This window comes from Sebastes umbrosus, chromosome 8 (assembly GCF_015220745.1).
Source record: "Sebastes umbrosus isolate fSebUmb1 chromosome 8, fSebUmb1.pri, whole genome shotgun sequence".
Lineage (NCBI taxonomy): Eukaryota > Metazoa > Chordata > Actinopteri > Perciformes > Sebastidae > Sebastes > Sebastes umbrosus.
The window spans coordinates 8,214,023-8,242,009 of NC_051276.1; the positions used below are offsets into that span (position 1 = coordinate 8,214,023).

A 27,987-nucleotide genomic window follows, 5' to 3' on the forward strand; every position below is an offset into this window, starting at 1 on the left:
GAACTTGTTGTAATTTTATTTTTGAGCAATCTCTGGCACAAGAATTTCCTTCGGGCTTAATAAAGTATTTTATCTTATCTTATAAGGGTTTTATTTTGATAGGAATAACAGGAAGTTCAGCTCGTTTTAACGGACAGTCTTGACACCGTTCTTTGGGCATGTTGAGATACACACAAACTTTGACACAAGAAAGGTACGTAGGATAAATTGTTTGGTTAGTTCAGGCGGAAAGAGTTAGCTGTAGCTGAAAGTTAATTTATTTGTTAGTACTTGTTGTTAGAACAGACAGTTTGTCGCTTGTATTGTTGTGTCCTGTTGTTGTTGTGTCGGACTGCGACCACAGGAGAAGAAGAAGTGGAGTCTGAGAGAGGTAACGGTAACGTTAACTACAACAAAGTTAAAGTTTATGTCAGCTAACTGTGGCATTAAATGTCAACTCTGGGCTCTCTACATACTGTTAAAGTGTCAACTCTAAGTTAATATTAAACCACAGACATAGTGTGAGTTGTTTTGCTTCATCACTGTCTTTGAATCAAGCAGGAATATGATGATCTGTGTCGTCACCAAACTCCTTTAAAATATCTGACTAGTTATTATCTCTGGGTGCTTTAAACTATTCACTAAGAACTTCGACGAAAATAGGATACGACGTGAATGAATACAATCAACTTTTCAATTCGGCATTTAAATGAATCCACAGAGCATAAATAAATACATCTATTTTTGGAGTTTGGCACAAGAAGACAGACTAAAAACATCTATTTATGAACTGAGTTTGGCACAAGAAGACAGACTAAAAACATCTATTTATGAACTGAGTTTGGCACAAGAAGACAAACCAGACAGGCCAAGTCAACATTGAAAAGTAAATAAGCCACTGGACGAGCTTTCTACCATTTTTGCAGAGTTGAGTCAGCCTGTTTGGAGTAATGTTATAGCAGTGTGTAGAAGTGCAAGTGGGAGAGTGTCTGGTTACACTGAGCACTGAGCTTGTGACTTGTTTCTCTTGAGCCAGCAGGTGATCTTTAACCCAGATTTCTGAACCTTTTTGCACTGTGACTCTGTGAGATCGCCTTGTTTTAGTGCTGCATTATCTATTTTTAACAGGCATGGGAGACAATGATGAAGAGGAGAGCTGCAGTATTTACCCGGTATGTCTGTTCCTCAAAACCATTCATTGCACTTCATTGTCTGAAAATAAAGTGCCATGTCATTGTCCTTAGCTGAGGCATTTAGGCACACAGTGGTCAAAACTCAGATGTCTATTTCCATGTGAAATACATGACAAATTCATTACAAATGTTCTGCAATTCTTTATATATTTCACCAGATTATTAGGCCTGTGTTGGGTAAAAAAATTGTCATTTTGCCTTCATGAAATGCTAAAGAAACAAACGATCTAGTTTATGCTTAGTCATATTTTCACCGTGTTGTCCCAATCCTTGTTCTGCTCTGATTGATGCCATGTCCAGTTGATTTCACTTTCTCACTGTTGTTCCTGTGTTTGATGTTTCAGACCCTGGTTCCACTCGGTAGTGAGATCAAGGCCAGGATGCAGCAGTTTGTGGAGGAAAGGATGGAGGCCAACCTGGTAACCACCAACAGTCATTTTAGTCTTAGACTCTAGTGGTTTTGTGTACATTGATATATTACATTGCATTGATTGCTGTTTTCTTCGGGGCCACTCTGCATCTGGCAGTCAGGAAAGACACTTCCACACGACTGTGTGGGCTCTCTGCACGCAGGTAGGCCACTGAGCCATAAGCTCTCTCTGATGCATCCACAAAGATGTGCAGGTCTGAAGTGCCCATTTCAGTGCCCACGTGGCAGTGAAATCTGAGAAAGATGCTGCAACTCCTCCTCCCACATCAGCCATGGCTGCAGTACATCCTCAGGCAGTGACGGGTCGTCTCAGTCTCTTTGTCCCGCAAGTGCTGCACCAGGATCTTCGTGAAGGGGATGATAAAACCCAGGGTAGTCGTACAGGCGTTGCCAGGACTCTGTATATACTTCGCATGGTGGGTTTGGGTCGGTCCAGAATACGATATCTATACCTCAAGGTGTCTGAATTGCAGAGCCAGCGGAGCCCCAGGGTGAGCTCTTTTGGTCAGTGCCTGACTTGTTGAGCCACAACTCACTGCTCTCGGATCTGGCTTCTCTGGGCAAGTGGCTGATGACCTTGAGGGTGTTACTGGCGCAACTCAAATACACCTGTAGCCAGCAGTGATGTCAGTTTTTCGACCAGGTGTCGGGCTTCTTCCACAGAGGGGAGGCTCTGCTGGCAGTTGTCTACATAGAAGGATCTTTCTGTGGATACTCGAACATCCTCACCCGGCTGGCTGTGGTCAAACACAGTTTCTGCAGCGCGAAAGTGGCGCAACTGGGGCTACATGTGGTGCCAAATGGAAGGACTTGATATGTGTGGATGCTCTGTGGTTCCTCTGTCTTCAGGTCTCGCCACAGGAAGCGAAGCCAGGGTGTGTCCTCAGGGAGCTGCCTCACCTGATGGAACATACCCCTTATATCACTGCTGACAGCAATCGGGTGCTTCCTGAAGCGCAGCAGAACACCCAGCAGACTGGAACTCAAGGTTGGGCCGTGCAGCAGCAGCTCATTGAGGTTGTCTCCCTTATACGTGAAAGAATAATTGAAAACAATCCTGTTCTTTCCGTTGTGGCTCACCATGTGGTGGGGAATGAACCAGCACTCGGCTGTTTCGCTCAGCTTCTCTTCTTTTTTTTTTTTAAAGTTATTTTTTTGGGGGCATTTTCCATTTTTATTGACAGGACAGTGGATAGAGTCTTGAAAGGGGGGAGAGAGAAAGTGGATGCGGAAAGTGCCACAGGCCGGATTCGAACCCGGGCCGCCACGGACAGGACCAAGCCTTAATACATGGACGCCCGCTCTACCAACTGAGCTAACCCAGGCGCCACTCAGCTTCTCTTCTGGCACTTTCACGGTATAGCCCGCCTTTTCCAGCTTCCCATTGGCTAACACAGCTTCCTTTGATGCCTGGAGCTGTAGCATGTTCTTCACCCCCAGGAGGGGAGTGGCATAACACTGGATCCCATCAATGTCTACTCGGGTGGTCTTTGCTTCCAACAGGTGGACGGCAGAAGTGAGAAGGACATCTATCTGCCACAATCTCTCTACCCTCTGCTGAAGCTCAGCAGCAGGTGAGAGGGTGGAGATGTGCAGACACTGTTGTGCTGTTGGCTGCTGCTTGTCTTCACTGCTGCTGGTCCCCCCCGGGGGGTCCCAGACGCACAGGCTCCACTGAAGTGACGAGCTGGGAATAATCTGACCCGATCAACAATAGGGATTGTACTGTTCAGTGCCTGGAGAGGAAGGCCTTTCAAGTGCTTGTGCTTCCTCAGAGGTGCCTTCATTGGGTGCGTGTGCTCGACCAGACCCAGTTGGTCAGCACTGAATGCTCCGTGTATCTTGAGGGACTTCTGTGGCTGGTCAGCTGAGGAGATGGAGAAAGACACTGCAGTGCCGTGCAGAACCCTGAAGTCCTGCCGAACAGTTCTGAGGACCAGATCTTCAGGCTCACCAGTGAGCCTTAGTCTCTGCGCTGCCAATACTAGCAATCTTACACAGAAATAACTTTGCCTATGTTGTGCAGAGAACAACCAACTAATAATTGCCTAATTAAGCGTACTTAAGGCAACACCGCCATTAATGTTAATTAATAACAACAAACATCAGGTTTACTAAGTGGTCGTTTGCACGCACCCAATCTTGTAAGGGAAAACCAGAACGGGGCACAGCAAACACTGTTTAACCTTTTCAAAATACAATTTAGTTACATACTCCGCAGTCTTTTCGCGCCGGCGCTCTTCTTCTAAACCTTTTCACAAACTCAATGACGACCGTCTTATTCTGCGAGTGGATATCGGCTGTCCTCTTCTGCGAGCAGGGGAGTTTAGTGCGGTTTCTGCGTGGCTGCTTCTCAGACAACCAATCCGACCTGTCGACAGGAGTCGTCCTCCATCACAGGTTTGACGGCGACATTGTTTGAAAATAGCCGTTTTGCATAAATGTAATTAATATGTGTGTGTGGAAGTGCACTGGGGACACATGAATGACTCTGGTATTTATGTTCTTGTCTTTTAGCACATAACACGTGGATGGGTAGAATAAATGAGACGGTTAAGATATGTGCCATTTAGTTTTTATTAATGAACGGAGTATAGCTCATTTAGATGTGTTGTCTGTTTTTCTTCCAGTGGACGGCTGTGCTGATTGGAGCTGCGACAGCTGTTTCTATCGTTGGAGTTGTTGTGTTTCTCCTTTACAGAAGATACAAACTCAGATCAAGTCAGTGCCCTACACACTGTACACCCTGTTTCAGAGCACATATGTATCTAAAATGTTTCAGTATGTAAAGATGTTCAAAATACACCCAAATGCAGAGTTTGTGCATTAATAGGGGTTGGGTCAGAATGATGATTGTTACAATATTAGATGTTTTTTGATCATATGTCAGTGTTTCAGAGACAAACGTTCACAGTTCATACAACCATGCATTTTAAGGGTTAGGTTTAAACTGATTATTGGTTCAATAATTTTGTAGGTAGTTGATATTGTATGCAATTTTCAAAAAAGAAATCAAGAAGTCAGTGCATGGATTTAGTTATTCTCATGGATTAAAAGAGTGAAACTGCGGGGTGATTTAATCAGACAGATTTACTGCATCACTTCAATGCTAGTATGAGGGGCACAGACCGATTCATACGCTAGATTGCAAATGGTCTTACAGAGGATTGTCTGGTGTGTTTCAGAGGAGGAGGCCGGCGTTCCACACTATCGCTTCAGGAAGAGAGACAAGGTGATGTTCTACGGACGAAAGATCATGAGAAAGGTCAGTGTCTTCTTAAACATCCTACTCCGTCTCGCTGACTATCCAGATGTCTATCCAGTCTATCCATCCCCAACCTAGCAGTGTGTGCGGGTTAATACACTGTTAATACACAATACACTTTCATCCAGGAGACCGCTGTTTGTGTCCCGTTGTGTTACGTTTCACTTTCCCTTTACAATCAGCTGTCCTGTGTTCACAAAGTCAAGTCACATTTGCACTGTACAAATGTAGTAATTTTAAGCCCAACATGTTGTTTTTTTCCTAAACCTAACTAAGGGGTTTTGTTGCCTAATCCTAAACAAGTGTTTTTGTTTAATTCACAACATTATGCATGTGTTTGCTGCGAGCGAAAAATGACGGCGAGGGGTCTGACAGCGTCAGTATGTGAGGAGTTGGGATGAGAACGCGTTTCGATGTTTTATCATAACAGCAAGGGCATCTTCGCTGCATCCTGGGCTTTGCGCCGCTCAAAACGATTGGCACTTTAATTATCAGAAACAGTTTGTTTGCCTTCTGTAATTCATCACTTGACTGCAAACGTCAAATCACCAAACTATTCCTGTTGCAGGTTCAGACGTTGTCCTCAGCCCCTGCCTCTAGTTCAAACTCAGCTTCCCGGCAGAGAGTGAGGAAGAGGACCAAAGTCCTGTCTATAGCTCGCAAGTGAGTACCTTTTTTTTTTCAGCATTTGGTGTAGACAGACGATAAGCTTTGAGGGTTGAAAGTTCATTCTTCAACTTGGAAACAGTTGAAGAATGAAAGATCCGTAGAACATCACCTTGTCAAACAAGAATGAAGATTATCTTGTTTGACAAAATAATCTTAACCCAAGGTCCGTTTACTTGGACCTTGAGTTAAGATTATTTTGTCAAACAAGATAAAATGGTATTTTAAGATACCAGGGAACAGGGAAAATACGCTATCAGAGCCAACCACCACTAAATATTGGATCTAGCCAGCTTGAGAACTACCTTTGCAAAGGCGCACCATATTGTTCAGGCAAGACAATCAGAGCAGAGTGGGCTTTTTTCGGGAGGGGGGTCTTAAAGAGACAGGCGCTAAAACGGAGCGTTTCAGACAGAGGGTGAATACGGGTATATTGAGACAAACAGTATGCGAAAAATAATGTGTTTATTGAACATTAAATATGTAAACATGTTCTAGTAAAAACCCGAAATACAAGTATGAAAATGAGCATGATATGTCCCCTTTAAGGAGTTCAGAAAAGAGGTAAGTTGCAATTTAGATGAGAGAAACTTGGTTTAAAGTGCTGAAAAAAGATTAGTTCAGAATTTTGAGCGGAAACTTGGTTCCGAGACTTGTTCTACCAATCAAAGTGGTACAATCTTTACGGCATGAAGAATGTCTTTTTTTATATGTGTTTGTGTGTTAGGATCCTGCGCATCCGGAAGGAGCCCGCCACCCTGCAGCCCAAAGAGCCTCCTCCCTGTCTGCTGGAGGCTGACCTGACTGAGTTTGATGTGAAGAACTCCCATCTGCCCTCTGAGGTGCTGTACATGCTGAAAAATGTCAGGTAGGTGAAATGACATGCTTTGTTTCCATCTTTCCCGTGATTGAACAGGAGCACAGTTTCCATGCGGTTCCTTAGTCACATATAGAATCACAGATAATAAATCACCAGTGACGGTGTATTCAAATTTAATTTCATGTGCTGAAAAGATTAGTCAACTGACAGAGAATTGAGACTGTTTGATTATCGATTGTTTAAGTCATTTTTCAAGCAAAAATGACACAAGACACAAGTTCATCCATGCACAAAATTCAATCACGAGTTTAGTGACTTTGTTGTCTTCATTAAAACAACATGACATCATGAATCCTCTCAGCCCCGCAGTGCTCTAAACAGATGCACCAGTTCCTCTTCTTCATTGGTTGCATTTCTGACGGAGTAGCTACTCGAAGGTGTGTTTTCTGCCCCCAGTGGTTGACACACTGATTTTTAACAGAACTCTGCAAGCTGTATTATTAAAAACACACTTCGCAGTAACTACAGGTTTCGCCAAACCTACCAGGACTATATATATAAATATAAATATATATATATATATATATATATATATATATATATATATATATTAGGGCTGTTGAAGTTAACGCAATAATAATGCGTTAATGCAAATTAGTTTTAACGCCACTAATTTCTTTAACGCATTAATGCAACTTGCAATTTTTAGGCTGTAGCGGGCTCAGTTTTGGAGCCAGAGTGAAGATACTGGTATCATATAAAACTAGAAAAACCTAAGGAGGGTGAAAAGAGGAGATGTCAAGCGTCATATTACTGGGGTACAAAACATGCACAGTCTGCACTAGATGAAATTTAGCCAATAGCAACGCACCACCGCAGCTCCAGTTACACTGCACATGTGTAATACCCCATAGCTCAAGACCAGTGTTCCAGCATCTTTCAATAAGCCTTGTCGAAAACCTAAGGATCCATCGGTACCAATCATGTCATACTAGCTTGTTGTGAAGGAGGTTAAATAACACTCCAGACTTAAGCTAAATTTTGGCGAGGAAAAACTGTCATTGCCATTTTCAAAGGGGTCCTTTCACCTCTGATCTCCAGATATGTGAATGGAAATGGGTTCTATGGGTACCTACGAGTCTCCCCTTTACAGACATGCCCACTTTATGATAATCACATGCAGTTTTGGGCAAATCATAGTCAAGTCAGCACACTGACACACACACACACACACTGTAGTTTGCCTTGTTATGATTTGAGCATATTTTTTATACTAAATGCAGTACCTGTGAGGGTTTCTGGACAATATTTGTCATTGTTTTGTGTTGTGAATTGATTCCCAGTAATAAATATATACATACATTTGTATAAAGCAGCATATTTGCCCACTCCCATGTTGATACGAGTATTAAATATTTGACAAATCTCCCTTTAAGGTACATTTTGAACAGATAAAACATTTGCGATTATTTTGCGATTAAAAATATTTGAATGGATTGACTGCCCTAATGTCTTACCCTATACTGTATGTGCACGTGTGTTATAACCAGGGTGCTCGGCCACTTCGAGAAGCCCCTTTTCCTGGAGCTGTGTCGTCACATGGTGCTGATCCCGCTGCATCAGGGGGAGGCGCTCTTCCGACCAGGAGACACGGATGACAGTATTTACGTGGTTCAAAATGGCCGCCTGGAGCTGTGCATCCGTGAGAGTGTAAGACCGCAGGGCTGACCACCTTCTGCTTCACAGAATATTTCACAATCAGTGATGGATTAGTTATCGTGTTCTTTGCTGTTTTGTGCATATTGGTGATCAGTGACGAAAACGTCAAAAGTGTTGGAACCCTTACTTGTGTTGTTGTTGTGACTGTTCTGCTCTCATGTTGAGATGTGGTTGTGTTTTCTTACTGCAGGATGGTACAGACGCCGTGGTGAAGGAAGTTTTACCAGGAGACAGTGTTCACAGTCTGCTCAGTATCCTGGACATCATCACTGTACGTCTTCATCCTCACACCTGTATTTCAAACAAAAAGTGGACTGTCACATTGCACATAACATACAATTAGATCTACTCTAATTTTGGTCATGAGCTGAATGCTTTGTCAAATGGAGATTTCTAATTTACAGTATGACATGAACACTTCCAAATAATCTCATTTTTAGACTTGTTTTTAATAGAATGGTGATCTGTATTCTGGACAAATTCTCTAGCTCATCATATTGTGTTTCAATCATTCAGTACATCAGCCCTATTCTCTTATTCACTTTTTATTTAATGTCCACATTTTGTATATCTTGTACAATTTAATTCTGTTTTGTGAAGATTAGCTTTACTCACAACACCCTTCTTTCTCCACACACTGTATTATTTGTATTTCAGGGCTATCCAGCACCTTACAAAACAGTGTCTGCCAGAGCTGCGGTTCCCACCACCATCCTGCGTCTTCCAGCTGCAGCCTTCCAGTCAGTCTTTGATAAATATCCTGAAACTCTGGTCCGTGTCATCCAGGTAAAGTGTCCACTGACAATGAGAATTGTTTGATTCATCAAGTGAGCTACAGGCATTACGAGTGCCATCTTAAACCCTATTCGCACGGGACTAGTATTACCAGGTGACCTCATGTGATTTAGAAATGACCTCCCATCTCTGTGTTTCGTGCGGCGCATTCACACAGAATAAGCGAAGCCTGTATTTTACTGTAATTTACTGACATTATCACTTAGATATGAGGAGCGGAGAAAACAAAACAACATTGCCAAAAAAAATACAACCCCAAATAACACAGATGCTGATTCACACGAGACTTGTATTATCACATGACCTCTGTGTTTGGCGAAATATGGTAGGTAATTTGCGGTGGAATTCTACCTAAAAAATTGCGGACATGGCAGATTCGCACGGAATTAAGATCACAGACGACCTCCGCAATTATTACAAATTTCTAGAGGTCCCCAGGTAATATCTGTGTGATTAGGGCTAGCAGGTGCATAATATGCAACAGAAGCACAGGCAGCTTCGGAATATGTTCCTTTTTTTTTGCCATTAACAGTGCAGTCTGTATGTTCTGTCCTCTGTAGATAATCATGGTGCGTCTCCAGAGAGTGACCTTCCTTGCCTTACACAACTACCTTGGCCTGACCACTGAGCTCTTCAACACGGTACGGTTTCATTTTGCCAAACTGTGCTCCAGATTGTGGTTGGACTGATATGGACTCTGCAAACTTCACATTTGTCCATTACTGGCATTTTTGACCTCACACATATGTTTCTCTTTTTGTTTTATTTTCGTCCTGTTCTTTGATATGCAACACAGTCTCGCAGCAAAGCCTTCCTAAGAGCATGAGTAGTGTTTAACTGCAGGTTCTGCACAACAAGATACAGATACAAGACATCAAGACAATGGCTAATTTCTGCACAGGTGTACAACAAACCACACCCAATGGATGTGCAGCTCTCAGATAGCCACAAGCTGCAAGTAAAGGAGTAAATCCATTACATCTATAGTAGACCAAGGAATAATAACTATAGAGAGAATACAACCGTAATTTAATTTATCAGTTCAGTCAAAATGATAAGAATGATTTAAAACTGAAGCTGTCTATGGGGCCCATGATGCTTTGCCTGTTAATCCAAAGCATCTGTTTTTGTGTTGGATGGTTTGGAGTATTACCTCCTCCTCAAAGTCTTTTTTTTTATTGAATATCGATGTGGAACAATACAAAAAACATTTTACTAGAATTATATTTTTCCAGCTAAGCGAGTTCCAGGCATCCAGCTGACATAAAACACACAGCATACAGCTAATACCCATATACACTGACCCACAAATGACAAACCAAGAAGGTTGTATATTAAAATTGAATAAAAATACCAGTAGCGGTATAACAAGTAGGGCTGTCAGTCGATTAAAATACTTAATTAAAAATAGGAATTTAACAACATAGGCGTGGGCATGTATATTCAAAATGTACCTTAAAGGGAGATTTGTCAAATATTTAATACTCTTATCAACATAGGAGAGGGCAAATATGCTTGTTTTATGCAAATATATGTATATATTTATTACTGGGAATCAATTCACAACACAAAACAATGACAAATATTGTCCAGAAACCCTCACAGGTACTGCATTTAGCATAGAAAAATATGCTCAAATCATAACAGCTGTCAGTGTGTCAGTGTGCTGACTTGACTATGACTTGCCCCAAAAACTGCATGTGATTATCATAAAGTGGGCATGTCTGTAAAGGGGAGACTCGTGGGTACCCATAGAACCCATTTACATTCACAGATCTTGAGGTCAGAGGTGAAGGGACCCCTCTAGAAATGGCCATGCCAGTTTTTCCTCGCCAAATTTTACCGTAAGTTTGGATCGTTATTTAGCCTCCTTCATGACAAGCTGAGTGGTGTTAAAACAAATTTGCGTTGGCGCCTTATTATGGCCTTAACTTTGACAGCCCTAATAACAATAAATGGTGTCACAGATGGACAGATGGATGATATTAGAATTCCACTATATAAATAGGACATATTTAGTTAGAGAAGGTTTACAAATTAAATATTGATTTATGTGTGTGTTACAGGAGAGCCAAGCCATCTCCTTGGTGTCGGTGGCCCATGTTCTGGGTGATGGTCATCCAGCCAGAGGCCTCCGCAGGCAGCCTTCCCAACCTGATGATCTGGGCTCTGAAAAAGGAGACGCAGGTCAGACACAACAGCATTCTCTCAACATTTCACTGTTAGATTACAGTAATGTATGAGTAGTAATGTTTGTCTAAAGTTACCTGTTTTCTTGTTACACACTATAGCAGAAAAGTCCAGCTTCTCTGACACGGCCACATCTAAGTACAACAAATCTCGCTCTCTCTCCACCCCGCTGGCTGCTACAGGTATACACACACTCAGTATACACACATTTTATATTTAAACATATACATATTTTAGATTTTTTATTTTTTTTGTCTTAGTAGGACATATGCAATTCAGTAAACTATGCCAACTATGCATGCTACTGGCTTATCTAAATAGATTTAAGCTGTGTGTAGTGTTTTTAATTGAAGGCCCTGGAACATGTAGAAAAGCTGGCATTACATTTTAAGACAATCAGAATGTTTGCAGTATGTTTTACTTCTAATTGGCTGATGTCAAAAAAGTGAAATCCAACTTTGTGTCAGTTCCATGTGGGCTAATTTTGAGTGTTTTTGCAGGTCACCAATAATAACTTCACCAATATTCCCCACTTCTGCAACTTATGTTATTGCTGTTATGTTATGTTATTTAAATGCTGCTTCAGTTAAAACTAGCAGCAGCATCAGCAGGTCTCTACTCTGCAGCCTCATTGGCATAGGGAGATGCTTGTCCATCTGGCTAGAATAATCGTGTCAATGAGTATCGTTGCTGACACTAAACCTTTATGAGCAATATGATGACTGTGTGTTTTTGTGTCATGCAGGTGGAATGTCAGCCGACCTCAACCAAGTATATGAAGGGGCTCAAGTTGCCAAAGAGGAAGCTCTGCCTCCCACTGTCAAGGTCTCTGGATAAGGGATTTTCTTTCTTGCACTTGCTGCTGGTTTGAATCCAGGTTTTGAACATCTGGAGCCAGTCACACAGAGATATTTTAGACTAGTCTGTAGTGCCTGCTCTTAATTTTGCTCCTAGATTAGTGTAATGCAAGTTAACAATGTTGTGGATCATGGCATCTCAGCTCTGCTACAGATCTGCACTACGCTGAGATTATTGTTGTCACACTCTTCTGGATGTTCCCACTAAAATGGCCTCGTTTGTCCTCAGGGACTGCCTTAACCAACAGAAAATGATTAAAGTTTCTCGTAGTAGCTTTAAGGAGTACACTAGAATGTTACACAGTAGATTTAATGGATTCTTTTGATACACTGCATAGGCATTGACAGGGTATTGTTACTTAGAATGAGTGTTTAGTTTGTGGTTTAGTGTCTAAAGGGCATAAAGTCTCATCTACTCTTTCCTGTCTCCTCAGTCTATTCTAAAGAAGAGTGTGACAATGCAGCACACTCCATCTGCTGTGTACCACTATGACGATGCCGGAGGAGGAAATGTCCAGCATAATAAAGTTAATGCCATTTTCCAAGCTGCCAAAAAGGATCTGCTGCGGAGTATCCAAATAGAGGTACTGTACAAACTTTATTGTTCAGCACACCACATTCACCTGCTTAAAATATTTATTCCATTTTACACATGGAAAAATGTAACAGCAACGGTGAAATACTATAAAAGATCTGTGAAATATACTACTAATAACTATAGTTTGTTTTGGTGACCTGGCAACAGTTTTGTAATGATGAATCCATGTTTGTGAGGTAGTTACAACTGGACACAGACTAAAATGTACTGTCATTTTATCAGGACCCCAGTCTGCTGGAGGGGAGGGTGAATCTTCGGCAAGTCAAAGCCGGTACTGTTGTGGCCCACCAGGGAGATCAGGTCAGTGTGTTGGGCCAACACTGACAAATATTCTCTGCACTCTGCGCTTATTGAACACTATTGAGTTGGCGTCTTTTCCTCAGGCTTCTACAGGAGGTGCCACATTCGCTTCCTTTACACAAATGTGTAATCTTCATCAGGACCATTTCTTATTTTTCTTCTCCACATCTCTTACAGGATATGAGCGTGGCATTTATCATCTCGGGGTCGCTCCATGTTTATCAGCGGATGATAGACCGCGAAGAGGAGACCCTGCTGTTTGTCACCCACCCAGGGGAGATGGTGGGTCACCTGGCTGTTCTCACGGGGGAGCCTCTTATCTTCACTGTCCGAGCTCACAGAGACTGCACCTTCCTCTCCATATCCAAGGCCCACTTCTATGAGTAGGATCAAGCTCACAAACAAAACATTCACTTGGTTCTTCGGGGCTCCAGAGTGGCTTCTTCTCATTACACCACTAGGATGCAAACAAATCTGTGTTTTCAATTTTGCAGGATGATGCGCGAGGAGCCCAGGGTGGTGTTGAACGTAGCTCACACTGTGGTGAGGAGAGTGTCACCGTTTGTCAGACAGATTGACTTCGCCCTGGACTGGATGGCTGTGGAGGCTGGCCGTGCCGTCTACAGGTATCTACTCTATGGAGCTGTTGATACTGAAAAAAATTAAAGGGGACCTATTATGCTTTTGTGCTTTTTTACCTTTCCTTTAGTGCGTTACATAGTTTTTTGTGCATGTAAAAGATCTGCAAAGTCCACTCCAAAGGGAGTTACTCTCCCCCGCAGAAACACTGCTCCTGAATGCCTTGCTTGAAGTCCCGCCTTTTCTTCCATAACGTGCTGATGTCACCAAGTAACACATTTTTGCCTAGTGGCTAGTTTGGCACACCCTCAAACAAAGCCAGTTCGAGTGGATCTGGAGCGGAGTCCAAAGCGTTTTGTTCGATTGACCAATCACAACAGTGGGCCAGCTGACCAATCAGAGCAGAGTAGGCTTTTCAAGAGGGCGGGGCAAGAGCTCAAACAGAGCGTTTCAGACCGAGGGTGAAAAGAGATGCAGCGGCACAGCCGATATGAGAAAAGTAAAGCGTTTTTTTAACTTTCAAGTATGCAACCATGTTCTAGTAGAAACCCTAAATACAAGTATGCACGTGAAAATAAGCATAAAAGCTCCCCTTTAATGCGTCACTAATATCAACAGTGATGAGATATATTTGAATAAACTTTATTACACCGTGAAAACAGTCATTTGTTTAGCTACGCCTTATTATTTATGTGCAATGTTCTTGTTGTGTTTTGGGACATAAAGAAGTCTATATCATGTAAATCTTTTACAATCATGCCGAGAAAGTGACAGCAACAGAGTAAACTGCAATAATTTTACAAATTACAAATATAAATCCATATCAATATGAGAAGAAAAAAATAATTCTAACTAAATGATTTAAATTATACCAGTGTACGAGGGTCAATGTTGGATTTTTGTTGTTTTCTGATTGCCTGATGTTGTTTTTAGACAGGGAGACAAGTCAGATAGCACCTTCATCGTCCTCAGTGGCCGACTGCGCTCTGTCATTGCAAAGGATGATGGGAAGAAGGAGCTGGCTGGAGAGTATGGCCGTGGGGATCTAATTGGTGTGGTGAGTGGTCAGAAACTGCTGATAAGACACAATCTAAAGACACACTGGGGGAACACATTTTAGGCACTGCAAAATTGCAGCACAACACCTTTTTTTGTGTATTGTCCAGGTTGAGGCCCTGACCCACATGAACCGAGCCACCACGGTCCACGCCGTCAGGGACTCGGAGCTTGCCAAGCTACCTGAAGGGGCTCTGAACTCCATCAAAAGGAGGTATCCTCAGGTTGTCACCAGGCTGATTCATCTGCTGGGACAGAAGATCCTGGGCAACATGCAGCAGGTCAATGGTCCTCTGGCTGGTAAAGTACATACCCTTTTGATAGTGTGTGTCAGGATGGGACTGAATTGATGTACTCTACTAAAAAAAAGGAACATTACCACGTATCATGTGGAGATCAAGTTGGCTTTTAGTATGAAATTAGATACAAATTAATCAAGATATATCCAGGGGTGTGGTACTATTTGTTTAAGTGCCAGACAGCACATATGACGCACATGCATTTATGCACACACACAGTTAAGTTGTGGCTTGTTTCAAAGGTTATGTAACCACTGTTCATACATATGTAACTGACCACACGATCAAGTGAAGGACTGATATTTTGAGAAATCTTCTCTGAGAAGTGCCGTACCAGAGTGCCGCTACGCACGCAGTTTACATGTTTACCTTCATTAAATCACCTGAAGACGACACCAGGCTGCTACAGTATAAGCTTACAGATCTCTACACACATCAGACTGGTCCATTTATAACTCAGTGTACCAGGGCGCATCATAGCCTCTGTTCTTACTTTCTTTTTAGCAAAAGTAGCATCTCATGTTTTAACCTTGTTGCAGTGCAAACGCCGTTGTGTAACATTGATTACTAAACTATGTGACCATGTACGAGCTGAGATACATCCGAATTATTGCTAAAATAGCGTCGGCCCAATATAATCACATAAACGGTTTATCAGTTTCTTTATTTTTTATTTTTAAGCTTTCTGTTTGCTGAGCTGTCGTTATCACGTTTAACTGTGATTGGCACAGCTGTTTCAGAGTTGAGACCTGGGATGTGACTAGCTGACCACCACACCCGCTGATCTATATTCACTTTCACCGTATTTGCTCTCTTGCATGGCATATGCTTTAGTGATGATTGGATCTTCAAGCTCTTAAAAAATATATATGAATTCAAACCGGATTATGCGAACTGCGGATATTCTATTTCCTTACTTGGAGAAAAAAAGTGTCCGTGCGTCATTCCGGTGCACTCCGGCAGCACTACACCTGTGGATATATGTAAGATAAAAGAACATATACATACAGTAAACAGTATTTTATATTGCATGAATGCAACATTTAAATCTAAAATATCCAATGAGAAAAACACTCCTCTGCCCTGCAGCTCGTGGTCTGGGTCTCCACACCCCCACCAGCAAGTGGGATGCTGGGAATCCAGCCTCCAACCTGTCTACTGTGTCCATCCTGCCTGTGTCTGATGAGGTTCCTCTCACTGCCTTCACTCTGGAGCTGCAGCATGCACTCAGTGGCATCGGTAAACACAAACACACACACACACACATATACAGTGCTTACTTCACTTCTACAGGTTACCTGAAGCGTCATGATTCACAGAGACATCATTCAGTCCTTTACAGAATGTGTTCAACATGAACACCATACATTTTCATACCACGTTTTTTGGGAAAAGCCATGGTAATATGTAACCATGACACTAAATAATACATACATGTACATATTTTAGATTTTTTGTATCTGGCAGAGCAAATTTAGGTCAATATAAGACATCAGTAATTTTCTACTACTGCAGGTTTTGGATTTTCACAGAACAAAACGTTTCTTTCTACTAACCCCAGTGAGCAGAATGATCACATTCAGTGTTTAAAGCGCATACAACCATAGTCCACACACACACACACATGTGTTTTCACCTACGTATGTGCTTGATTAGTGTGTCTGACTGTGCTTGATTGATGTGTTTCTGTCTTCTGAAGGTCCCACTCTACTCCTGAACAGTGACTCCATCAAACAGCGCCTAGGCTCTGCTGCTCTGGACAGGTAGACATTTGTTTGACTGATTAAAAAGTCAATACATGAGTAATGTGTACAGATTTTTTGAAGTTCATGAGAGATACATGCTTCATACTTGATTTTTTTAACAGATGGTATTTAATTTACAGTGAACAGGTATATACATAAGGTAAGAAGAAATATGTTGCAAACTGGCTCATATTTGTACCTCATTTTTTAAAAAGTGTCCATGAGTACCGTCTGTCCAGTTGGCTCGGGCAGCAGGAAGACATCCATCGCATCGTCCTCTACCAGTCTGACTCTGGCCTCACGCCTTGGACCCAGCGCTGCATCCGCCAGGCTGACTGCATCATCATTGTGGGACTGGGTGAGCAGGAGCCCACTGTGGGTGAGGTCAGTTTGAATACAGCTGCCGTAGCTCTTTTATCAGAAAGCACACAGGTTGTTCTGATTTAGACACGAGTATCCCACACACCAACACTTTACGATGCCATACATTCAATCCATTCTCTCAAGTTGTCATAGCTAATATGTGTGGGGATCTACTCCACACAGGAAGTGACAGATCAAAATTGTATTTAAATCCTGAAAAAACAGTCTGAAGTGAACAAATGAGTAAAATCAGAGAATGCATTACACGAAAAAAAGTAAAGTTTAGATCAATCTAAAAATATAACCATAATAGCTAGAGCATTCATTCTTTTTGCAGCTACCAATGCCTTTGCACTCTGCTCATTAAAATGTCAAAAACTAAAAAAAAAATGCACATAGTTCAAATGTTTGTTGGGTAAATTCAGAATTGTTTAGGAAGAATATGTTTTGTGTTTATTTATTCAAATTTGATGAAAACACATGTCAGATTTTTTTTTTTTTTATTCATGACACAATTTCAATACTTTTATCAATTATTATGGTTTATTGACTCACATAACCTTTTAGGTTAGGCTGTACAGATTTTAGGGATAAGAAGCATTTGAAGATACTCCAAGAAATGACATCACAATAAGCAAAAATACTAACGTAGGTACTGGCGGATAATTTCTATTGCAGAGCTCAGCATTAGGCATGCTATTGGCTTCTTACTTACTTAATATCTGATTAATTAGCCTAATCAGTATAAGATGCTTTTAGTGCATATCAAAATAAGGCTTATAGTAAGTAGGCTGCAAATATGGGGCAGGATGTGTTAGGCACTGCTGTACACTGTTATTAAGATGAGAAGAGAGATTTCTTCTCAAGTACTATTCTGTTTTGTGGGCAAGTTCCTAGCAGTGTTGTCAGCAGTGTCTTTGCTAAATGAGCTTGGTTAATCTATACAAACTGTTACTGTAGGTAAATAGGTCAACCCTTCTGGAGCTACAACTATACTATATTTAAGACTATTCACTTTAACTTCAGCCACACCATTACAGTATTTATGAACCGCCATTCAGCAATGGATGTCTGCCATGAGCTGAGTGAAAGCTATCTGCTTCTTCTTCCTCTTCTCCACCTGTAGTTGGAGCGAATGCTGGAGGGCAGTGCAGTTCGTGCTCAGAAACAGCTGGTGTTGCTGCACAAGGAGGATGGCCCGCCGCCCAAAGGGACAGCCGAGTGGCTGAACATGCGGAGCTGGATCTCCAGACACCATCACCTGTCCTGCCCCCGCAGAGTGTTCTCCAGGAGGAGTTTACCTAAGCTGGTACTAACCCCCGAACCAACTGATTCTGAGTCTTTTATGAGCAATCCAGTTAGCAAATGCTTCATTTCTCTGTGCTTGTGTGTGTGTGTGTGGTTTTCAGAGAGAGTTGTACCAGCGTGTGTTTGAGAAGTGTCCAGATCGTCATTCCGACTTCTCTCGTCTGGCCAGGATCCTGACAGGAAACAGCATCGCCCTTGTGCTGGGTGGAGGGGGCGCCAGGTACTGCAGCTTTACATACAAGCACACTCAAGACTTAGCTTCAAGGAGCATTTACTGTATACACCCTGCAACCACAATCTGAATCAAGTACACTATTCTGGGAATTTTGTACCTCCCCATATTAGCTATATTTTTGTCCAATTAGCTGAGATAACTGAAGTCTTGCAATGTGATATCAGTGAACTGCACACAGAAAGCAGTTGTTTACCAGCCTGGCCTGTGTAATTCTTTATAGCATATGAAATTTAAGTAAGGAGAAGTTAAAGAGATCTAATGCTGGTGATTCTATTTGTGAGGTCTTAATAATATTTTCACTTTTTGTCTAAACATTAGATATAACCAATGTTTGGTCGTATTTGATGTCCAAGACAAGCACTTATCAACCACTGTTTGGCCGTTCACAAAAGACAGAGTATACATGATATTAACTTTAACTTAACTCAAACTTTAGTATAACATATTTTTGACCAGTTGTGGTGCTTACAAACAAACATCTACATCATTACGATTAATACTATCAATTTTGTAATTTATTTCGTAATACAAATTTCAAGAAATCCTTAGAAACATTTAATATTTCTTATGGAATCCATCAAATATTGCATGAACAGTGTTAGCAACTCAGCACAGGGTGGCAATGTTTATCCTATGTGGTACATGTAAGGGCTCCATCCGTAAAATTGGAATACAATTACAGTTTAGCATTGGAATGATAAGACAAAATTAAAAAAATATATTTTATTGTATTTACCCACATGCAGACGATCAGTACAAAACAGCAAACAATACACGTGTGTGCAAAATATGTATATTTCAATAAGCAGGTCTATTGTGGTTGTTTATGTTCTGATTGATGTGTTTCTGTCTCTCACTGCTCTGCCTTGTCCTGGAGCTTTGACAAGGTAGGGACTGTATTCTTCTCAGCTATGACCTGAGACACCTGGTAGACATACTGTATGACTACAGCAGGTATAACTGTTAGTGCCCCCCATTGATTTACTGCTAGCCTCCATTATTTGAGTGGGTTTGTGTTGTTAGTGCCACCAATCTGTGCACCTGTGGCTCGTTAATACATTTTTCAGAATGATCAAACATAGTAGAACAAATTAAACGTGATTACACCTGCAGTAAAGGTATTCAAACATGATTATAATGCAGTATGTGTAACGTGCAATTTCACAATCTCAAAATAATCAAAATCTCCGTAAATATGAGACGGACTTGTTAGAATTAACATTTTTGATAGTAGCAGAACAAAATGTGATATCATATCATGTGATGTTATTTGATGGAGGACTGTCTCTTTTCAGGGGCTGCTCTCAGGTCGGTATCCTGCGGGCCCTGAACGAGGCGGGGATCCCTGTCGACATGGTGGGCGGCACCTCAATCGGCTCCTTTTTGGGGGCGCTGTACGCTGAGGAGAAGAGCAACAGTCGCATGAGGGTCCGGGCTCGCGAGTGGGCCATGGTGTGTTGACATTATACTGAAAATAGGAGAGCACTTATGTACAAAAACTTTTTTTCACTCAATAGAAAAAAGAAAATGATGAACGTCACAAGTTAGATCTTTGTTTGTTATTATAATATCTGCTTTAATATTTATCAAGACTTCTCCAATGTTTTCCCTTCTTGACACTAGTTTTCTTTTCCTAATTTCTATTTCTAAGAGAGAGTTTTTGGGGAAAGCTAAGCTAGTTCCTTACATATCAATACACACACTTTTCTTCACTTCCCTTTGTAATTTCCTTTCTTCTTTCAGGGCATGACCTCTTACTTCAAGAAGATCTTTGATCTGACCTACCCTGTTACCTCCATGTTTTCTGGAGCTTCCTTTAACTCCAGCCTTAGCTCCGTCTTCAAGGGCAAACAGATAGAGGTAAGGTGAGGGGTCTCTTTAAAACAAGTTCTCCAAAAAGATTAAAAAAAAAGAGCTACGCAGTCAGGCAGAAGGGATTATTAGCCAAATTTAAAGGTTCAGTGTGTAGGATTTTGGGGGATCTATTAGTAGAAATGGAATATGATATTCATAACTATGTTCTCATTAGTGTATAATCACCTGAAACTACTAAGAATCGTTGTGTTTTCATTAGCTTAGAATGAGCCCTTCATATCTACGTAGGGAGCGGGTCCTCTTCATGGAGTCCACCATGTTTCTCCTCCATGTTTCTACAGTAGCCCAGAACGGACAAACCAAACACTGGCTCTAGAGACTTCTGCAGAAGGCCAATGTTTGCTTGACCTCTGGGCCAAAGAGAACATACAGAATATGTTAAATAAAGTCCACAAAAATAAGGACGTTTATAAAGTCCTTCGAGATAAACTGAAGGAGAAGGGATTGTGCCGAGTCAAAATGAAAACACTACGACAGCAATATATCAAAGTTCGCAATTCCTTGTATAGAATTGGCAGCCCTCGAGAAGAAAAAGATAAATTTGCTAGCATTGAGCACTTCATTTTAATGTAAGATTCTCTGTGCTTATTAAGTGTTCTATGCGAATATTTAATTGTTAGCACATTTCCATGGGTTGAAATAAGAATAACTGGCATCAAAAACAGAGTATACATTTGTTACAAAGCGACAGTAAGCAATCATGAGATTGTATCTTTCAATAATAATGGTTTAATACTATTACAAATGTTATTTTTGCCTTTGCTAGGACCTGTGGCTGCCGTACTTCAACATTACAACAGATATCACAGCTTCCTCCATGAGAGTTCACACTGACGGTCTGTGCAACTTTGAACTATTCTTTTTTTCTTCTTTTTTTTATTTTAAAAGCACCCAGCTACTTATGAAGATTGCAAAATATGAATAAACATTTTGGAATCCTCTCTGAAAAAATATATTAAAAACAAATACTTGGTGCCATTTTACTGAAATTAATGTTTATCTGGAGGATGGAGAAACACAGCCAGCAAAGCAAATGTGTATGTAATGTAATAGGTCCCTTAATATCTTGGATATCACTGTAAAGCATGTTCTAATACTGTTTAAAGTCAGCTATCTCTTTCCACTACCCTGTCTTTTCTTTCTATTTGTCAACCTGTTGACACTTGTCTCTCCTTTTCAGGTTCGTTGTGGCGGTATGTCCGGGCCAGCATGTCACTCTCTGGTTACCTGCCACCTCTCTGTGATCCCAAAGATGGACACTTACTCATGGACGGAGGGTACATCAACAACCTGCCTGGTGAGAGACACTAGAGGGTGGTAGTGGACTTTACTGCTTGTGCTTCACATGTGTGGGAATTATGTATTATTATTATTATAGACTTGACCATCTAGATCGTTTCTAGAGTGAACTGAACACTGAAAAGCTCAAATTAATTATTAATTCAAATGTTAATGACACTGTGGAAAAAATAATACCTTGAACATGTTCATCCTCTTCAATACAGCCCAAAACGAAAGGACAAGTAAACAGGAAGCGAATTAATGTTAGACTCAACCATTTCTGTCCAAATCATACATAGAGAAGTTTTAAAACTGAACAGTTTGAGAAGAATTCTTTCTTGAATGAAACAACTTCCAATGTGCTGATGATCATCTCAGTGTTTTTGGCTCAAGTCACATGCAGTTGTATTTACATTTACAACATGTGGGAGGCTTTGCATTGGACTAAAAAGCTTTGACTACAATTATGGCTGTCAAAGTTAATGTGATAATAACGTTAACGCAAATTCATTTTAACGCCACTCAGTTTTAAAGCTAGAGTGAAGATACTGGCATCATATGAAACTAGAAAAACCTAAGGAATCCATTGGTACCAACCATGTCATACTAGCTTGTCGCAACGGAGGCTAAATAACGCTCCAAACTTATGCAAAAGTTTTTTGAGGAAAAACTGGCATGGCCATTTTCAAAGGGGTCTCTTGACCTCTGACCTCAAGATATGCGAATGAAAATGGGTTCTATGGGTACCCACGAGTCTCCCCTTTACAGACATGCCCACTTTATGATAATCACATGCAGTTTGGGGCAAGTCATAGTCAAGTCAGCACACTGACACACTGACAGCTGTTGTTGCCTGTTGGGCTGCAGTTTGACATGTTATGATCTGAGCATATATTATTTTTATTCTAAATGCAGTACCTGTGAGGGTTTCTGGACAATAGTTGTCTTTGTTTTGTGTTGTTAATTGATTTCTAATAGTAAATATATACATACATTTGCATAAAGCAGCATATTTGCCCACTTCCATGTTAATAAGAGTATTAAATACTTGACAAATCTCCCTTTAAGGTACATTTTGAACAGATACACATTTTAATTAATAAGTTTGAAGCGTTATTCAGCTTCCTTCGCAACAATCTAGTATGACACAATTGGTACCAATAGATTCTTTTGATTTTCTTGTTTCATAGGATACCAGTATCTTCATTCTAGCTATAAAGCCCGCTACAACCTCCAAAAGATCGATTGCGTTAACGCCTTAAAGAATCAGTGGCGTTAAAATGAATTTGACAACCCTAGTTAATATTTATCAAGAGCTTAACAGTCAATAACGAAGCTAATCTGTATCATTAGGACTGTGTGGGTGTTGTGCGATCGATTTGATTGACTGCCAACATAAGCAAACAAAAAACCCAAATTACCCAGGCAGTTATAACTTTGACACATCACTTTGTGATCGTGTCAGACCTCATGGCTCACAAAAAAGAAGCTGATTGAGAAAATAGGTTATCAGTGTCTTTAAGACGTAGAATAAATGTTTCTCTCATTTTGGTATCCAGCCGATGTGGCTCGCTCTATGGGAGCCAAGGTTGTGATTGCAATTGATGTTGGAAGTCGGGATGAAACCGACCTAACCAACTATGGTGACTCCCTGAACGGCTGGTGGTTGCTGTGGAAACGCTTCAACCCTCTCGCTGAGAAAGTCAAGGTACGCTTTCATGTCAGATGTCCTCTGTTGTTATTCTTGTGGCCATTTACCAAATATAATGCAGAAATGTAAAGTGGGAAAATGTCACAAAGATTAAGCTGAATTTATTTTAGAGAAGTGGTGGAGAGAGCCTATATGAGACTGGTACAATCTAGGGACACCATATTTAAGCATCGGCCTCCACATCCATGTGAGACTCACCTAATTTTACCTTCCAGGTCCTGAACATGGCAGAGATCCAAACCCGACTTGCTTACGTCTGCTGTGTGCGGCAGCTGGAACTGGTCAAAGACAGTGAATACTGCGAGTACATTCGGCCGCACATCGACCACTACGGCACACTGGAGTTTGGCAAGTTTGACGAGATCGCTGTGAGTTCCCCCTTCTGTTCCTCTATGATATTATCTGTCTCTTCCATCTGACGGCCTACAATCTCGCTCTAACCCTCCTTCACTGTGGCTGCAGGAAGTGGGATACCAGCACGGAAAGACGTTGTTCGATGTGTGGCAGCGCAGTGGCGTGGTGGACAGCATGCTTAAGGACAGACATCAGGAGGAGTTCCACAAGACCAAAACTGGCCATGTGAGTGCAAACTACAGACACTACTGAACCTAGCCTACTAGATTTTAAAGCCATGATCATGTTGTTTTGTTTTACTTTACTTCAGACCAGCATGGACTTTGTGTGGGACACAATTCAGAATATGTGGAAATCTCACAATGCCCTAGATCGGTGATTCTCAAAGTGGGGTCTGAGGACCCCCCCAGGGGTCTGTGGCACTCTGCCAGGGGGTCCATGAACATTTTTCAGATTCATTCATTTAAATGATCATGATATTTTACAAAAGGCTTTATAGTTCAACAACTAATATTTTCATTTTTAAATCTATAATAGCTCATAGATTACGTTCTAATCCAACAAATCTATAACTTTATGCGTTTTCGGACCAAACAGTTCTACTGCCCAAGAACTATATACCTTCCAGGGCTTTTTTCTGTTTGCATTAGCACCGCCAATAGGAACACTGAAGTGACGTAAGCCAGCCGGCGCCGCACACACACACACACACACACGTCTTCAGCTGGGAGATCGGCGAGCTGCTAGTTTTGCCACGTTTCACAAGCTCTCTTAGCTTTTTGGTAATATAAGAATAAATGAACAATTCTGTTAAATGCCACAATCATACAGTCTCAAGCAAAATAGTGACTTAGTCACTCGCGGTTCCTGTTGTGCTGGGAGAGCACCTACTCAGAAAAAAGGTGCTAAAAAGTCCCTCAAAACAGCGTTCTAAGAACTACAATGGTTCCTAGTTCTTACAATGTGGACACAATAAAAAAGGGGGGTTTATAGAACTAAGTTCTTAGAACTATGAAAAACTTCCTCTGGTCCGAAAACCCCTTCTTAGGTCCCTGGTAAAGAACCTTGTTGTGGACCTCTGATCTGGCGTAATCTGAAAAGGTCTGTCATAGTACTAAAATCCAAGGGATTTACCGCCCTACTTTGCAGCTCCATGGTGCCATTAGCTGTAGTTTTACTGTCCAGCTGCTCTTATTAACCCCCTCAGATCGACTCACACCTCTTCATAAGCTACTCTTATTGCAGTAAACTAGCTCTGATAAAACCAACCGTTAGACCGATAGCGTATCTGTCCATCACCAAACAGCCGACAGACAAAGATAATAAGTGACCATAGCAGCTAAAGAAACTAGAACAAACCAGAGCTAAATTAAGATCTATTCATCCGGTAACCAGAAACATGAGTCAAAATAGACGCTAGTATTGCTTCATGTCTGCTGATGTTTAAATAGGCAACTGTAGGTCATATGTTAAATAGTTTTGCAGGCTAGTAACTGTCAGATGTCAGAGATTCAGTTCATGCAGCATCAAGGCCTAACAAACATGTTGAATGCAATTCCTGTCTCATGGCACCTTTGAAACCTGGATTGTTTACTGTCTTCTTCTCTTTTATTGGTGCATTGCTACCTTCTAAGATGCTTTACTGCCACCAACTATTGATATGCAGTACCATCCTCTACGGTGGGCAGACGTGTATCACGTCCCTGTGCTTGTATGGGATGCAAGATATACACAATAACTAGGGTTGGGTACCGAACTCAGTACTTTAAAGGGTACCAACCGAATTATGTCGGTACTGCAGAGTACCGATTCACAATAAATCAATCCGTGACAAATTTCGGTACATCTGGGTGAGAAAGTAACTTGGAGTATAGAGAGAAAGACAGAAAGCAAGACTATAATGTCACCCCTGCAGCTTGTGAGTCAGGGCAATAGCGAGCTGAAAGCGGTCGCAAGTGTGGTTACACTTTTCAAACCTCGACCCGGACAACGCTTGCTGCAATATTTGTAAAGTGTTTGTAGTTTATAAAGCTGTTACCAAATTCCAGGTACCAGTACCAGTATAGGTTCAAATATAAACAGTACGCAACCCTACACAATATCAGGATTTACTCTCAAACATGGATCTGCAGTGCGACTTGTGGTCACAAACGCGACCGTGTGCATTTAATTGCATTGCTGTCACACCTCGGATGTCCATGCAAACATATTTAGTGGGGGAAGATCACACATCAGATATGACACAGGTTTGCCACTAAGAGGCGGTTTGTGTAGGTTGAGGCAGAAGCAGAAAGCTTTAAACCAAAATGATGCTTCAATTCCCACTCGCTTTGGAGCAAGTGGTGCCATGGTGTAAGTGGTAAGCCATAGAATTACTACACAGATACAAAACTAAAGACTCTTCTTAGTTTAAGTCTAGGTACTGTTTTATTTATGCCAATTGATGTCTGTTCTAAATGTATCATCGAAAGCAGTGAGATTAAACTGAAACTGAAGCTGATTTCAAGTCTTCTTTGGAATGATGCAGTTTGTGTCTTTCAGGTCACCTGTCCGAATGCCTCCTTCACAGACCTGGCAGAGATAGTGTCGAGAATCGAACCCGTCAAGAATGCCGTAATCGAGGGTTAGTTATCAGTAACATATTGAAATCACAAAGCAATGCATCAAAAATGTTACATGGAGAAACAAAATCTTAATATCGAAGCCTGCTTTTGATTTGCAGTATGCAGGCGTGTGTGGAGCTCTGAGAAATATCTAATATAAACACAGGTGCCATGAGCATCTGTGGAGCTTCTTTGAAACTCTGATGTTTTGATCTGCAGGCTACTTTAAACAACTGACCTTATGTTCAGCCTGCTGCCTTCTTGGCCAGATCGTCATTGAAAAAGAGATTTTATCTCAACTGTTTTTTATCTTGTTAAATAAAATCTTGAAATGCTATCCGAAGTTTAAGGATAAAGCATTTTTTTATCAAAACAAAATGCTTGTCTACTATCTACTATGTAAAAAGCTAATAATTAATAGAGTTTTTAATTGTGTGTTTATAGTGGAGTCATTAATTATACAACCACAATGACATTTATTCTCTGGCAAGAGTTTAAAACAAGCTTTCTAAATACTTTTTTTTTGTTTTTTTGTTTATTGTCTACTGTCGTTGTGAAAAGCTATATAATTAATACAGTTTTATGATTTCAAATGGGACAATTTTCAAATATTCATTTAAAAACTGATTAAAAATGGGTGCTCATGTTGTCTCCTTCAGAGGAGCAGTCTGATGACTACCAGACAGACTACGACGAGGAGGCGGTGGAAAGCGCTCTATCTGACTTTGAGGCGTTCACTGCCGGCAGTGAACACACTGAAGGAGAGGAGACGGCAGACACTGGTGAAACAGTACGTATGAAACCAGCATCATGTATTCATTGTAGGGTTAAAGGGAGTATGACAATGATGGCTTTTCATTTTTTTGTCTGTTTAACAGGATGAGGAAATTCAAATCCGAGTTCGACGCCGGCCGAATAATGCCCCGCCAAGTCCGTGACATCCATCACAGCCGTGACTTCCTGTCAGGGCTGCTGACCGTGGTCCTCAATACACACATTTCAATGCAGTATTTCTGGTAACCTTTTGAGATATCCGTTGAGTTTGCATGACAAACATGTAGCTCGTACTCTCATCCAATGAGCAGAGAGGTAGCATGCTCAGCGTCTTCCTCAAACACACAAAACTGTCGATGGATACGGTGACCTGTTGTTAGGCTCAGGTAGTTTTAATTGAGTGATGAGCCCCAGTGTGTCTCAGTGTTTCCTGCACTTTGTAAATTTCATCGGTTTAAACAGTTCAGTAACAACCAGGGTTTCCCGCTCGTCATGGAATTATTAAAACATCGAGCATCAAGGAGATGTGTATTCCAAACAGGGAAAATATCTGACTTTTGTCTGTTCTCTTGAGGAAGTCGGGAAACGGCAAAGAGTTTTACAAATCGGTTCATTTACGGGAATACAGCAGAATGTATTTTTTATTTCGCTTGTTTGATGTATTTGTCGGCTAGTATGGCAGCTCTGTCATAGTTAATGGAAAAACAGGGAAAATGTATGGAATTGTACCACCACTAGAGCCTGGAAAAACATCGGTATCGTCATACAAGCACATCACGCACAACTTAAAAATGCACTGCAGTCTTTCAACATAATATTTCATAATGTGCAGTGGCACTTTTTTGAGGAACAGTTCTATGTCTAGCTGGTTCCTGTCATAATAAGCTCAGATACATAAAGCACTATAGTGCATTTCACAATGTTTACGTATTAAAGTATAGGAAGTAAAAAATGTTTTATGTGCCTAGATTGCACTTCAAGTATAGTGTTCG

At 41.2% G+C, this 27,987-nt stretch overlaps 1 protein-coding gene across 7 annotated transcripts; it reads left to right on the top strand.

Annotated features, from left to right (window-relative positions):
* Positions 1-120: 120 nt before the first annotated feature.
* Positions 121-27,978, top strand: pnpla7b (patatin-like phospholipase domain containing 7b). 7 transcript variants are annotated; one of them, XM_037778177.1, is made up of 36 exons: positions 143-193; positions 906-1,018; positions 1,084-1,151; positions 1,517-1,591; positions 4,233-4,323; positions 4,788-4,867; positions 5,436-5,530; positions 6,261-6,401; positions 7,904-8,063; positions 8,263-8,343; positions 8,730-8,858; positions 9,428-9,508; positions 10,934-11,054; positions 11,159-11,239; positions 11,803-11,882; positions 12,349-12,498; positions 12,735-12,812; positions 12,990-13,195; positions 13,307-13,438; positions 14,325-14,448; positions 14,558-14,747; positions 15,836-15,985; positions 16,446-16,509; positions 16,707-16,875; positions 17,981-18,163; positions 18,264-18,382; positions 19,693-19,849; positions 20,141-20,257; positions 21,039-21,108; positions 21,453-21,569; positions 23,113-23,261; positions 23,480-23,632; positions 23,727-23,843; positions 26,160-26,241; positions 26,881-27,011; positions 27,100-27,978. In XM_037778177.1, exons 3-36 carry the CDS (start codon positions 1,110-1,112, stop codon positions 27,157-27,159), a joined length of 3,975 nt encoding a protein of 1,324 aa, XP_037634105.1. In that variant the 5' UTR covers positions 143-193; positions 906-1,018; positions 1,084-1,109; the 3' UTR covers positions 27,160-27,978. The 7 variants fall into 7 exon arrangements, with proteins under 7 accessions (XP_037634104.1, XP_037634105.1, XP_037634107.1 ...); XM_037778179.1 differs by having other exon boundaries at positions 1,108-1,151; positions 11,162-11,239; XM_037778172.1 differs by having other exon boundaries at positions 144-193; positions 1,108-1,151.
* Positions 27,979-27,987: the final 9 nt, after the last annotated feature.